Below are 12,787 nucleotides of genomic sequence, written 5' to 3' on the forward strand. Positions count from 1 at the left end.
ATGCTAAAACAGTCATAGACAATATGTAAACAAATGGGTGTGGCTGTGTTCCAATAAAACTTTATTTATAAAAACAGGCAGTAGTGAGTCAGTGGACTGCAGCTTGCAGATCCTTGTCTATATGAATGGGGATCACACTGTATATAATCTGTAATATGGATTGGCTTTTCTTTTTTGAGCTTTGTTTTGGGTTTTGCCCAACAATAGATCTTGGGCGCCTTTCCATATCAGTATTCAAAGACTTTTGCTATTCTTTCTACTTGATCTTAGCCAAAAGGCCAAGAAGTGATTGCTATTCTTTCCAAAGGTTGCTTACATTTCAGCGGATGGCTCTAATCCAACTTTGTTAAACCAGTTCCTTACTGTTTGGGTTGTCATTTTCAATATTTTGCTGTTACTGTGTTTGGAAACAGGCCTTATCTATGAGGACAAAAAGAATCTGGTTCTTTTAATTTTCTCATTTTGGAGGGTTTGAGGCTTATTTGTTATTACCATCATGATGTTTTAGTCATTTAGTTTTATCCTTCACAGCTGAGCTCTGGTTTGGCAGCCTGAAGACCTGAGTTTGGTATTAACTCTACCTCTTAATAGTTGAATGGCTTGGAAAACTCATTTAGCCTCTCTGATCACCACATTCCTCATCTATAACTGGAACAGAAGCATACCTGACCCTCCCTATTGCAGAGGGTATTGTGAGGTACAAGCAAGATAACAGATTGGAAAGTGCTTTGAAAATTACAAAACGATATTCCTGTGTAAGGGGCTATCATCATTATCATTAGCCTTGTCGTTATTATTAATGTGACAGTGCTTGGAATGATGAGTTCTTCTTGCTCTGACATGTGAGCAGTGATAGAATACAGTCTGTAGTTGGCTCATTGATGTTGATTTTCTAAGTCTAGAGGTGTTCAGCCAATCAACTCAGCATCCATTTATTAAGCCCCTATTATGTGCCAAATAGAGTCAGCCCTAGTGCCAAGTTCTGTGCTAGTTGCCAGGGTTCTGAGAATAGATGATGGATTCCTGTCCTTTATGAGTTCAGAACCCACTGGAAAGAAATGCACTTACCCGACCTACCAAGATAATCAAGAAAAGAAAAATGAAATTCTGCCAGAAAGAAGGCAACATTCAGGACATTTGCTCAGGAGAGCGTGGCGTTGAAAAGTGTAGGAATTTGCCACACACAGAAAGGAGGAAAGGACTCTCTGACATAGAGTAATGTTCTGGGCAGTCATATCCAGCTGGGGACGCCAGTGTGACAGTTACCCAGAAGCACAGTTGTTTATATGAGGTAGAAGCCGATTTTTCTTATGTGAAAGAAATCTGAAGATTTTCACCCAAAGCTGTTGAAGTGTCTCCATCTAGGCTCCTTGTGTCTTTCTGCTGCATCGTGGCTACGTGGCTCCCATCCTCAAGGTTATCTCAGGATCCAAGGTGGCGACTGGAGGTCCATCCACCACATTTGAGTTCCAAACTGTGCAAAGGAGGAAGGGAAGAAAGAAGGGTCAATGGATATTCTCTTAGCTGAGTCGCCTTCCCTTCAGCAGTCTTCCCAGAAGGCCCACACGTATCCACTTTGTTGTTCAGTTGCTAAGTCGTGTCCAACTCTTTGCGACCCCATGGATTGCAGCACACCAGGCTTCCCTGTCCTTCACTATCTCCCAGAGCTGCTCAAACTCATGTCTCTTGAGTCAGTGATGCCATCCAACCATCTCATCCTCTGTCACCCCCTTCTCCTGCCCTCAGCCTTTCCCAGCATCAGGGTCTTTCCCAAAAAGTCAGCTGTTCACATCAGGTAGCCAAGGTATTGGCGCTTCAGCTTAGCATCAGTCCTTCCAATGACTATTCATGGTTGATTTCCTTTAGGATTGACTGATTTGATCTCCTTTCTGTCCAAGGGACTCTCAAGAGTTTTCTCCACTTAAATACTGAGTGCCTATCATATGCCAGGCACTGGACTACAGCAGTGAATAAAACTGGAAAACTGCCTTCCTGGAACCTACATTCTAGTGGAGGGAAATAGAAAGAAATTAGGTAACTATATGGTGTATGAGATGGTATTGAGAATAAAGCAGAGAAGTGCAGAGAATAGAGCAGTGACGGGTGATGGGGAGTGCTGGGGAGAGGAATATCACAATTTTAAAGAGCTGACCAGGGGACTTCCTTGACAGTCCAGTGGGTAAGACTCTGTGCTTCCACTGCAAGGGATGTGGGTTCAAACCATTATGTCATGTGGCGCAGCCAAAAATTTTTAAACTTTTTTAAATTAAAAAGAAACAATAAGAGTTGGTCAGAGAAGTGTCACTGAGAAGGCAATATTGAGCTAAGTCGTGCAAGAAGTGACAAGGGGGCCATGAGGATGGGAGAATGCACATAGAGACCAATGTGATTGGAGCAAAGTTAACAAAGGGACGATAGGAATCGGGGTCACAGAGGGACGATTGGGGCAGGGTGTGCAGGACCTTGGACACTTGTAAGGATTGGGGCTTTTACTCTGAGTGATTCGGGAGGCAGTGATCTGACCTGACTGTGTTTGCTACTTTTTGACCAGATCTAGCTGCCTGGGAGGCTGGAAGGTATAGATCTTAGCTGGTGCCTTGATATTCTGGATAAACCCTGGGTTCCGTTACTTAAAAGGATCAGGTGGGAGGAATGAATTTTGGGTGCCACAGTTTTTTCCGCCTCATATGAGCTATGTGAACTTGGTTCCAAGTTACTTAAGTTTTCTGAACTTCAAATAATACTTGACCCACTCTGAATTTATAAAAGAAAAGATGAAGTATAAGACCTGGTGATGTTTCCCTGTATTTCTGCAATTCACAAATGGGTCACCCAGTAGTCAGTTGCATCTTGGCCAGAGACGCTAAGCTTTGGGGAAGGACAGATTTGATGTGGGGGCCAAGGAGATGCAACTCAGGGCACATGAGGAAACCCCTGAGGGGCCCTCTGTTAGGCGAGGGGCCGTTTTCTGGACCCCACTTGAGTTTAAACTTAGCAGTGTGTCTGGAACTGCTCCACCCTAAGCCCTAGGCAGAGACAATGAGCAGGGCCATCCCATCATCAGGGTGCAAATGCAAGCTTCTAGAAACCAGGAGGCTCCATGTGGAGGGTGAAGGCTCAAAGCTGAACAAAGGGATGGACTGTGCCCAAGTATGATCTTCACCATCATGACCTGGTCACAGCTGAGATATGAACCACGGCATGTCAGTTTCCATTAGTCAGAGCAGCATGTGCCTCCCCTGAGAGCAGCGCGTCAGGGGTGAGAGGGCCTCGAAAGTGCGGCAGGAACCCCCTCCTTGGAGGGTCTGGGCAAGAAAATGGAGAGAAGAAGGGAGATTTCACTCTTCAAAAGGACTTCTAGCCCTACTTTCTTTTTTTTTTTTAATTTTTAATTTACTTTTTATTTTATACTGGAATATAGTTGATTTATGGGCTTCCCAGGTGGTGCTAATGGTAAAGAACCCACCTGCCAATGCAGGAGACATGAGACGTGGGTTTGATCCCTGGGTCAGAAAGATCTCCTGGAGGTGAGTGCAGAAACCCACTCCAGTATTCTTGCCTGGAGAATCCCACGGACAGAGGAGACTGGTGGGCTACAGTCCATAGGGATGCAAAGAATCATACATGACTGAAGTGACTGAGCACACGCATGTTGTTGATTTTACAGTATGTCTTGGTTTCAGATGAACAGCAAGCTGATAGATATGCATATACATACACCCATTCTTTTCAGCTTCTTTTCCCCTACAGGTTATTACAGAATATTGAGTAGAGTGCCCTGTGCTCTAAGTGTGCCTAGTCGCTCAGTCATTTCCGACTCTGTGACCCCATGGACTGCAGCCCGCCAGGCTCCTATGTCCATGGAGAGTCTCCAGACAAGAATACTGGAGTGGGTTGCCATCCCCTTGTTTTAGTTGTAATGGTGGTATCTGTTAATCCCAAACTCCTAATTTATCCCTCCCCCATAACTCCTCCCCTTTGGTAACCATAAATTTGTTTTCAAAGTCTGTGCGTCTGTTTTGTAAATAAGTACATTTGTGTCCCTTTTTAGATTTGACCTCTAAGTGATATGCGTGGTATTTATCTTTGTCTGAATTACTTTACTTAGTATGATCATCTCAGGTCTATACATGTTGCTGCAAATGGCATTATTTCACTCTCCAGTCCCAGTTTTTAACCAAATTTAGAGAGGTTTCCAGACCTGAATAGACCTGTCAGTCCCCAATCCCCATATCCTCCGTGGCTAATCAGTGTCAGCGTCTCCCCACAGGTGCTGTGCCCTGGAATCAGGCCACTGATGAGCCAGCTCTCTGTGTAAATGTGTTTATTTTTCTTTTTTTCCAGAAAACCCACGGGAGTCATGTTTCGATCCTGGTTCCATCAAGAACGGCACGCGAGTGGGGTCCGACCTGAAGCTGGGCTCCTCCATCACCTATTACTGCCATGGGGGCTATGAGGTGGAGGGCTCTTCAACCCTGAGCTGCATCCTGGGGCCTGATGGGAAGCCAGTGTGGAACCATCCCCGGCCAGTGTGCACAGGTGGAGGAACGTGGGGCTGCGGCAGAGGCAGCGAGGATGCACAGGAAGGCGGAAGGGGCTAGGCGAAGGGGCAGGCGGGACATGGTCCTCATAGGAGGGCTCCCTGGGCTCATGGTGAATGAGAAAGGCTGGAAATTCACCAGGTGTACCAGTCCCTGTCAATGTGGCATCTCTCTCAGATCACACAGTGTCCTTGTTCTTTGCTGTGCTTAGTCGCTCAGTCGTGTCCAAGTCTTTGCAACCCCATGGACTGTAGCCCGCCAGGCTCCTCTATCCATAGGATTTGTCCAAGTCTTTGCAACCCCATGGACTGTAGCCCGCCAGGCTCCTCTATCCATAGGATTTCCCAGGCAAGAATAATGGAGTGGATTGCCATCTCCTTCTCCAGGGGATCTTCCCAACCCAGGGATCAAACGCAACTCTTCTGCATTGCAGGCAGATTCTTTACTGTCTGAGACACCAGGGAAAGGGAGTTTAAAAATGACCCAGAGATTGTTCCCCGTCCTAGGGAAAACCCCTGCGAGTTCATATGGTTAGAATTAAGGCCAGTGGGGTGGGCTAATTCCATAGGCATCTGGGTTAGCCATGGGACCCTGATGAGAGGGAGCAGATGGAGTGCCAGAACAATGGGGGCATGGCAGCCACTTAAATTGAGAAAGTAAGGAGGCCCCTTGCCCAGGTGAGAAGGGCTGGCTCTGCAGTCCACCCCTTGTGGGAGTGGGCACCATGGCTGGGTCACGTGAGCTGTCTGTCCCCAGGTGTCTATTTCGGGGAAGCCTCCACTCCTTAGCCATGCAGACACTGACTGCCCAGGCCCAGACATCAACCAAGGGGCAGCAAACCATGTCCGGTCCCACTGGGAGCAGCAGAGGTTCCTAAAGAGCTCCCTAAGGCTGGGGCTCCAGGGACCAATGCCAGCATCACTGGTTAGAGGGCAAGGACTGGCAGACACACAGGAGGGCCCTTGATAGCATCAGGGTGGGTTTCAGGCCATGTGCCAGGCCAGAGATGGATGTGTTTGGGCAGGACCGGGCAATGTTCCCAGAACTCCCTCCTCCACATTAGTGGCTGTGGGCTACAGAGCATCCCCACCAGGCCAGAAGCTCAGGCTGGGAGTGAGCAGAACGGAGGGGGACAGCTGGTGAGAGGCCCCCAAGGTCACCTGGCCTCTACCTGATTTCTCTTTCAGCCCCCTGTGGGGGACAGTATGTGGGTTCAGATGGAGTGGTCTTGTCCCCTAACTACCCTCAGAACTACACCAGTGGACAGATCTGCCTGTATTTTGTCACCGTGCCCAAGGACTATGGTATGGATTTGTTTTCTGTGTTTGTCTATGTTTTCCAACTGCTTCCAATTCTCAAGCGCTTCCCACTTGCATCCCAATCCTACTCTCAACTGCATGACTCCTATTGGGAAATAAACGAAGTGGTCTGAAGGGGCTAGTGAGACCCACTGGAACCAAGGGATGGGCTGATTAGAGAGGAAGCAGCCAAGACAGAGAAGAGGGGTACACCCAGGCCTCCCAAGCACAGCCTGGGTAGGAATAGAGGTGCTACAGACCCAGGCTGCCTGGAAACCCAAGACAGAGAGAAGAGGGGTATACCCAGGCCTCCCTAGCACAGCCCAGGTAGGAATAGAGGTGCTACAGACCCAGGCTGCCTGGAAACCCAGGAGAGAGTGGCAGCAGGGCAGGAATAAAAGGAGTGGGTGGAGCTGGGCTTGAAAGTACAGGGGAGGAAGCTGGGTGCCACGTTATCCTGCTAGTCCATCCGCAAGCCGGAAGCTGGTCCAGCAGCAACTGGTAGGATGAGCATGAAAAACAATGGAGGAGCGGGTCAGTGCCCTGGGAAGGTAGAGGAGCCCCCAGATCCCAAGAGACCCAGGCAGAAAGAAGCCAGGCTTGTCACCTGGTTGGCAGTGGGCTAGTTAGGAGTCCAACAGCCCTGGAGGATTCAGGAAGTTCTTGAGGGGCACAAGCTGGTTGTACCTGGGCAATCAGTGACCAGCTGGACTGCTTTCTCCCTGAATCTGCTTGTCGGAAGAGGAACAACTGTTTCTAAACAGGGTTGGCATTGGTAAGGTAAAGGGCATCTGTATGTCCTGACCATCGACAAGAGAGACGGGGCAGCCTGCAGAGAACTGGCTGCTTACTCCCAAGAGACAGGATGGAGTAAGCACGGGGCAAGGCTGATCATTCACTACACACTAATTTAACACCTCCTAGGGGCCTCACACTCTGCTGGGAACCAGAGCTGCAGAGCTGAGAGAGACGTGTTTTCCGCCCTCTGTAAACTCCCAGCCTCACCTACTCACAGCTCCCACCATCTGGCACCACCAGCTCCACGCCAGGACCTGCGCATTTGTGTGTACACACCCGCTCCCCAACACATTAGTGTGGCAGGAGCTTGTGACTTGCAAAATCAGAGCTAGGAAAGTACTGGAAGGTTCTCCAATCCCACCTGCCACCCAGTGCCTAGTCCTTGACAGGTGGGCACGCAGAGTATACTTGAATTTCTCCAGAAATAAAGAGCTCATGCCCTTGTAGGCACCCAGCCCCAGGCTGAGCAGTCTCCCTGAGCTGAAACCTGTACCTGAAGAGCTGGTTCCAGGCGGGGTCATGACCTGTCCTGAGCATCTTCTCTTTGTTAGTGATGCTAAACCCAGGGATGAAGTGCAAATTTTTCTCTTGGGTCTGAAATATTTGTCCCAAGCCCGAGTCCTTCTTTGATCCCCTATCTAAAGTGGCTTGCCTTGCTCTGTCATTTTTTCCCCATTTCCTCTAAAATTCAATGCTATCTGAAATTACCTTGTTTATCTATTTGCTTAAGAGTTGTTATTTTCATTTTTGACTGCCTCTTCCCACTAGAATGCAGTGTGTGAACCTTGCCCATCCTGTTCACCTCCGTAGGAGAGAGCATGGAAATGCTTCTGCCATCGCCTCTTGCTCAGTGTCCGTTTTCAGGATGCTGAAACAGGCTTTCCCTCTTGCTCCTCTGCCCGTGAGTTTGGAGCTCAGAGTCTCTAACACCACTCACTGCTACACTCATCATTGCAAATGCCTTTTTTCCCCCCAGGAAGTCAATCCCATGGCCCAAGTCCCTCCCTGCCCCAACATGCAACACACCAAACACACACGTGCACACACACCCAACTTCCTACATGCTCAAGGCTTGAACCGAAATAGAGAAGGACTCACCCTGGCACTCGCTCTCAGATGCACCTGGTCAACTGGGAGATAAGTGCCAGCAGAATGTACCAGGGTCTGAAATGGAGCTGTGCCCCCCCCATGGCCCACAGTGTCAGCAACCCCAGCCCCTCTAGCGGTGACTGGCAGAGATTCGACAGCTGAGGAAAGACCCTGTAGTAGTCATCAAATGGCAGGGTCCTTAGGTCTTACCTGAAAAGAGGCTCCTCAAGGCCACGGTCCACCAGCTTTTCAGCCCCCTCCCATGAGCTAGCTGAGTGGCCTTGTGGAACTCGTTTAACCTCTGTGCTTCAGTTTCTTTGCTTAAAATCGGGTATCTGGAAGAGTCAGGATTCAAGAAGATCGTATGCATTGCAAGCATGGTACCCGGCACACAGTAGGAGCTTCAGAAAAGTCACTTTGCTTCTTTGCTTGGATCTGCCAGAGAGAAGTGAGGTAGAGAGGTTTGCCTGACCTATGACAGTTGCTCTTTCCTCAGAGAGGGCTGCTACACTTTCCTCTTAACTGTGGGGGATCTTGTAGCCAGGGCATGGCCTCAGAGGCTAGATCTTTGAAGGAGAAATGAAGGAAAATACGGAGCCCTGAGATCAACCTGGAATACGGGGATGTTAGGGAGAGCTCTTCCGTGTCCTAGAGTAGCTGCTGCTGCAACCTGAGAAAGGAATAGGGTTTGGCCTGGCTGCTGGGCGTGGTCTACCATATCATCTTGACCCCTATGGGAGAGTTCTGGTTGGGCCTTTCCCGGCTCCCTGTGTCCCTGTGCCCAGTGTTTAATCAGCCAGTGGAAAGGCTCAGCAAGCAGTTAGCCCCCATGAACCAACAAGCTCCACTGAGGCGGCCCCCAGCCCAGCGGGGCTTCCCCGACCCCTGAGGACGGCCGCCCCATCTTCCCCCCTGAGATCTCCACACCATGTCTCTCTCTGCTCCACAGTGGTGTTTGGACAGTTTGCCTTCTTCCACACGGCCCTCAACGACGTGGTGGAGGTGCATGACGGCCACAGCCAGCACTCCAGGCTCCTCAGCTCCCTCTCGGGCTCCCACACAGGTACCCGGTGGCTGGGCAGTCAGTGAGGATGGGGCGGGGACATGGAGGGGAAGGGGGCGTGGCCACAGGGGGAACCACCCCTTGGTGCTAATATCCCCATGTAGAAAGGAGCTTCAGTTACTCAGCTATTAAAAAGAATGCATTTGAATCAGTTCTAATGAGGTGGATGAAACTGAAGCCTATTATACGGAGCGAAGTAAGTCAGAAAGGAAAACACCAATACAGTATATTAATGCATATGTATGGAATTTAGAAAGATGGTAACATGACCCTATATGCGAGACGGCAAAAGAGACACAGATGTAAAGAACAGACTTTTGGACTCTGGGAGAAGGCGAAGGTGGGATGGTTTGAGAGAATAGCATTGAAACATGTGTATTACCATATGTGAAACAGATCACCAGTCCAGGTTCGATGCATGAGACAGGGCACTCAGGGCCGGTGCACTGGGATGACCCTGAGGGATGGGATGGGGAGGGAGGTGGGAGGGGGGTTCTAGATGGGGAACACATGTCCACCCATGGCTGATTCATGTCAGTGTATGGCAAAAAGCACCACAATATTGTAATTAGCCTCCAATTAAAATTTATAAAAAGAAAGGCGCTTCAGAGGGTACCTTCACCCCAGGATGTGTCTACACACACCCGACCCCCGCCAAGTGGTGTAGCATTCCCCTGTGGGTTGGCATTGAGACCCAACATGTTTTTCTAATTATAAACACGTTGCATTTTCATTATGGAAAACTTATAGAGGCAAGATAATTGCATAAAGGATTAAAATAAAAACCGCCCAGAAAGAACCACTGAGAAGATGGAGTGTATCTCCTTCCAGTCTTTATATCTACTTAATCTTTTACATTTTTTACTGAACATAAAAATATACATACTTTTATTAAAATGTTCACTGTGAGCATTCCTCTTTATTTTCCTCTATAATAGGATTTTTAAATGCTGTATAATAGTCTATCATAGTTATTTAAAAGTTATGTAATGAATTCTCTATTATTGAACATTTAGATTGTTTCTTATTTTTCACTCTCGTGAATAGTAATTCAGTGTAGTCTACATATATTTTTGTATACATCTGTTACCTTAGAATATCTAGAGGTGGAATTGCTAAATTAAAGGAAATATGTGATCTTTAAGGCTTTTTGTAAAGATTGTTAAATATTGCTCTCGAAAGTTCTTGCCACTTTGTTCACCAACGTATAAGGCATGTTTTATTCTCACAAAAACTAGGTAATTAAGAAAATCAGAACATCATTTTGAAAAGTAAAATTGGTATCTCATTTTTAATTTGCCCCTTTTAAATCACTAGTAAGGTTAACCTTTTATAAGGTAACTATTGGCCCATACGGTTTTTATTTGTGAATATACTTGTAAGATATTATTGATTTCTCTATTAGCATTTGTTTTTTTCAGTATTTATTTAGTAAAGTTCCATATGATTATAAGCTATATATATCACATGCCATATAAACCTCTTGTCGGAGAAGGCAATGGCACCCCACTCTAGTACTCTTGCCTGGAAAATCCCATGGACGGAGGAGCCTGGTAGGCTGCAGTTCATAGGGTTGCAAAGAGTTGGACACAACTGAGCAACTTCACTTTCACTTTTCACTTGCATGCATTGGAGAAGGAAATGGCAACCCACTCCAGGGTTCTTGCCTGGAGAATCCCAGGGACAGGGGAGCCTGGTGGGCTGCCGTCTATGGGGTCACACAGAGTTGGACACGACTGAAGTGACTTAGCAGCAGCAGCAGCAGCTATAGTATATGATATGAAAAACCTTCCCTTACAGTTTGTCATTTGCCATTTAATTTTCTTCAGGGTATGTTTGAATGTCAGAAAATCTAAATTTACCATGTAAATCTATCAATGATCAAAGATCAATCCATCTTTTATAAGTTCCTCCTTTACCTTTGTGATGACTAAATAAATATTCCTCTGTGTTTTCTTTTACTTCTTTTTTAGTTTCATTGTTTCTTTTAATACCTCTGGAATTTATTATTATTATTTGAAATGAGGAATATTTAACCAACATTCTTACAAATTTAATCAGTTTCCCTAATGGAATTTTCAAAATGCCACATTTACATATATTTTTATAAAGTTAAAGGTATGTTTCTAAACTTTTTATGTATTTCCACTATGTCTGTTTATTCTATCAATATCAAAAGTCTTTAATTAGTATAAGATTATAATAATGCTTAACACTATGATAATTTTAAACATATGGTACTGTAAGTTCCTATTATCATTCTTGGTTTTGAATTTTTATTGGCTATTCTTACTTAATTTTGCCTCCAAATAACTTTTAGAAATATTGCATCAGAATTTTCATCAGAATTCTAATAAACTTATAGATTAATTGGAGGAGAACTTACATCTTCATAATAGTAACTCTATTTCCCATCAAGAATATGGTATGTCTCTCTATTTATTATCTTCTGAAAGAGAAAAAAAAACTCTGGAAAGGTGCTATCATTTTCATTTTGGCAGTATACATTTTTGGTTAACTTTATACCTAGAAATTTCATGGAAATATTTGTTGTTGCTACTATAAATGAGTCTTCCCCTTGCCCCCCTGCTGTTATATTTTCTAACTGGTCTTTGCTGGTATATTAAAAGACTGGTATTTGGAGTATATTCATCTTGTAAAGTTATTGACCCCTTCATAATTATGCTAGCATTGCCAAACGATTTTCCTGGGTCCTCTAGGCAAGAAGCAATATCATCTGCAAATAAATTTGTCTCATTATGTTATCTCTTCTAAGTGGTTTTTCTTTTCTTTTCTCCCATGATTATTCTAAGCAGGTATACTACCTTAACATCAACATTGATATTTTATGTTAGTAAAAAAAAAAATCCATTTTGTAATTATTTTAAATGTAACACCATAGCTTACATAACATCCTATGATAATGTTTAGTCTCCTTTGTATTAGTGGTTATACACAAGAGCAAAATAATCTGAAGAAAAACAGGAGAGATATTATAAAACAAAAGCAGAGGATAATTAATTGGAAAATAATAACAAACTCCACAGACTGAATGCTATATTCATTGTTGCCCTTTTTTCTCAACTGGACCAGAGGTTTTATAGTGTTTAGTTTGTTTTGTTTTATTTGTTTCATTTTTTATTGTTTCTATTAATACGTGTCAATTCTTCTGTAGACTTGTTTTCTAATTAATTGACCCCTGTTTCATAAAGTCTCTCCTTTATTTTCTTCAGATTATTTTGTTCTTCTTGTTCTACCTCTCTGAATTGAGAGTTTTGTTTGTTATTTTCTTCATGTAATAAAGAAGCACATTTGCAGCATAGCAGTTCAGTTCAGTTCAGTCGTGTCCGACTCTTTGCAACCCCTTGGACTGCAGCATGCCAGTCTTCCCTGTCCATCACCAACTCCCAGAGCCTACTCAAACTCATGTCCATTGAGTCGGTCATGCCATCCAACCATCTCATCCTCTGTTGTCCCCTTCTCCCACCTTCAATCTTTCCCAGCATCAGGGTATTTTCAAATGAGTCAGTTCTTTGCATCAGGTGGCCAAAGGATTGGAGTTTCAGCTTCAGCTTCAGTCCTTCCAATGAATATTCAGGACTGATATCTGTTAGGATGGACTGGTTGGATCTCCTTGCAGTCCAAGGGACTCTCAAGAGCCTACTCCAACACCACAGTTCAAAAGCATCAGCTCTTTGGTGCTCAGCTTTCTTTATATTCCAACTCTCACATCCATACATGACTACTGGAAAAACTATAGCTTTGACTATACGGACCTTTGTTGGCAAAGTAATGTCTCTGCTTTTTAATATGCTGTCTAGGTTACAGCATATATATTCACATTTAAACATAGTTTTGGCTCCATGCCATAAATTTTGATATGTACTGTTTTCATCATCATTACTCTCTAATAATCTGTGATCATGATTTATTCTTTCTGCACAAGAGTTATTTAAGGATATCTCTCCTTTTCCCCCATGAACTTGAACATTATTGTT

At 45.1% G+C, this 12,787-nt stretch overlaps 1 protein-coding gene across 2 annotated transcripts in view; it reads left to right on the forward strand.

Moving 5' to 3' along the window:
* The window catches only part of CSMD2 (CUB and Sushi multiple domains 2), a 677,707-nt gene that overhangs the window by 545,350 nt on the left and 119,570 nt on the right, over positions 1–12,787 (forward strand). For both annotated transcript variants that reach the window (XM_040231766.1, XM_040231767.1), the window contains exons 30-32: positions 4,345–4,539; positions 5,729–5,845; positions 8,676–8,789. In XM_040231766.1, the coding sequence (XP_040087700.1) occupies positions 4,345–4,539; positions 5,729–5,845; positions 8,676–8,789 (426 nt within the window). The remainder of the gene's footprint in view (positions 1–4,344; positions 4,540–5,728; positions 5,846–8,675; positions 8,790–12,787) is intronic.

This window comes from Oryx dammah, unplaced genomic scaffold, assembly GCF_014754425.2.
Source record: "Oryx dammah isolate SB20612 unplaced genomic scaffold, SCBI_Odam_1.1 HiC_scaffold_28, whole genome shotgun sequence".
Lineage (NCBI taxonomy): Eukaryota > Metazoa > Chordata > Mammalia > Artiodactyla > Bovidae > Oryx > Oryx dammah.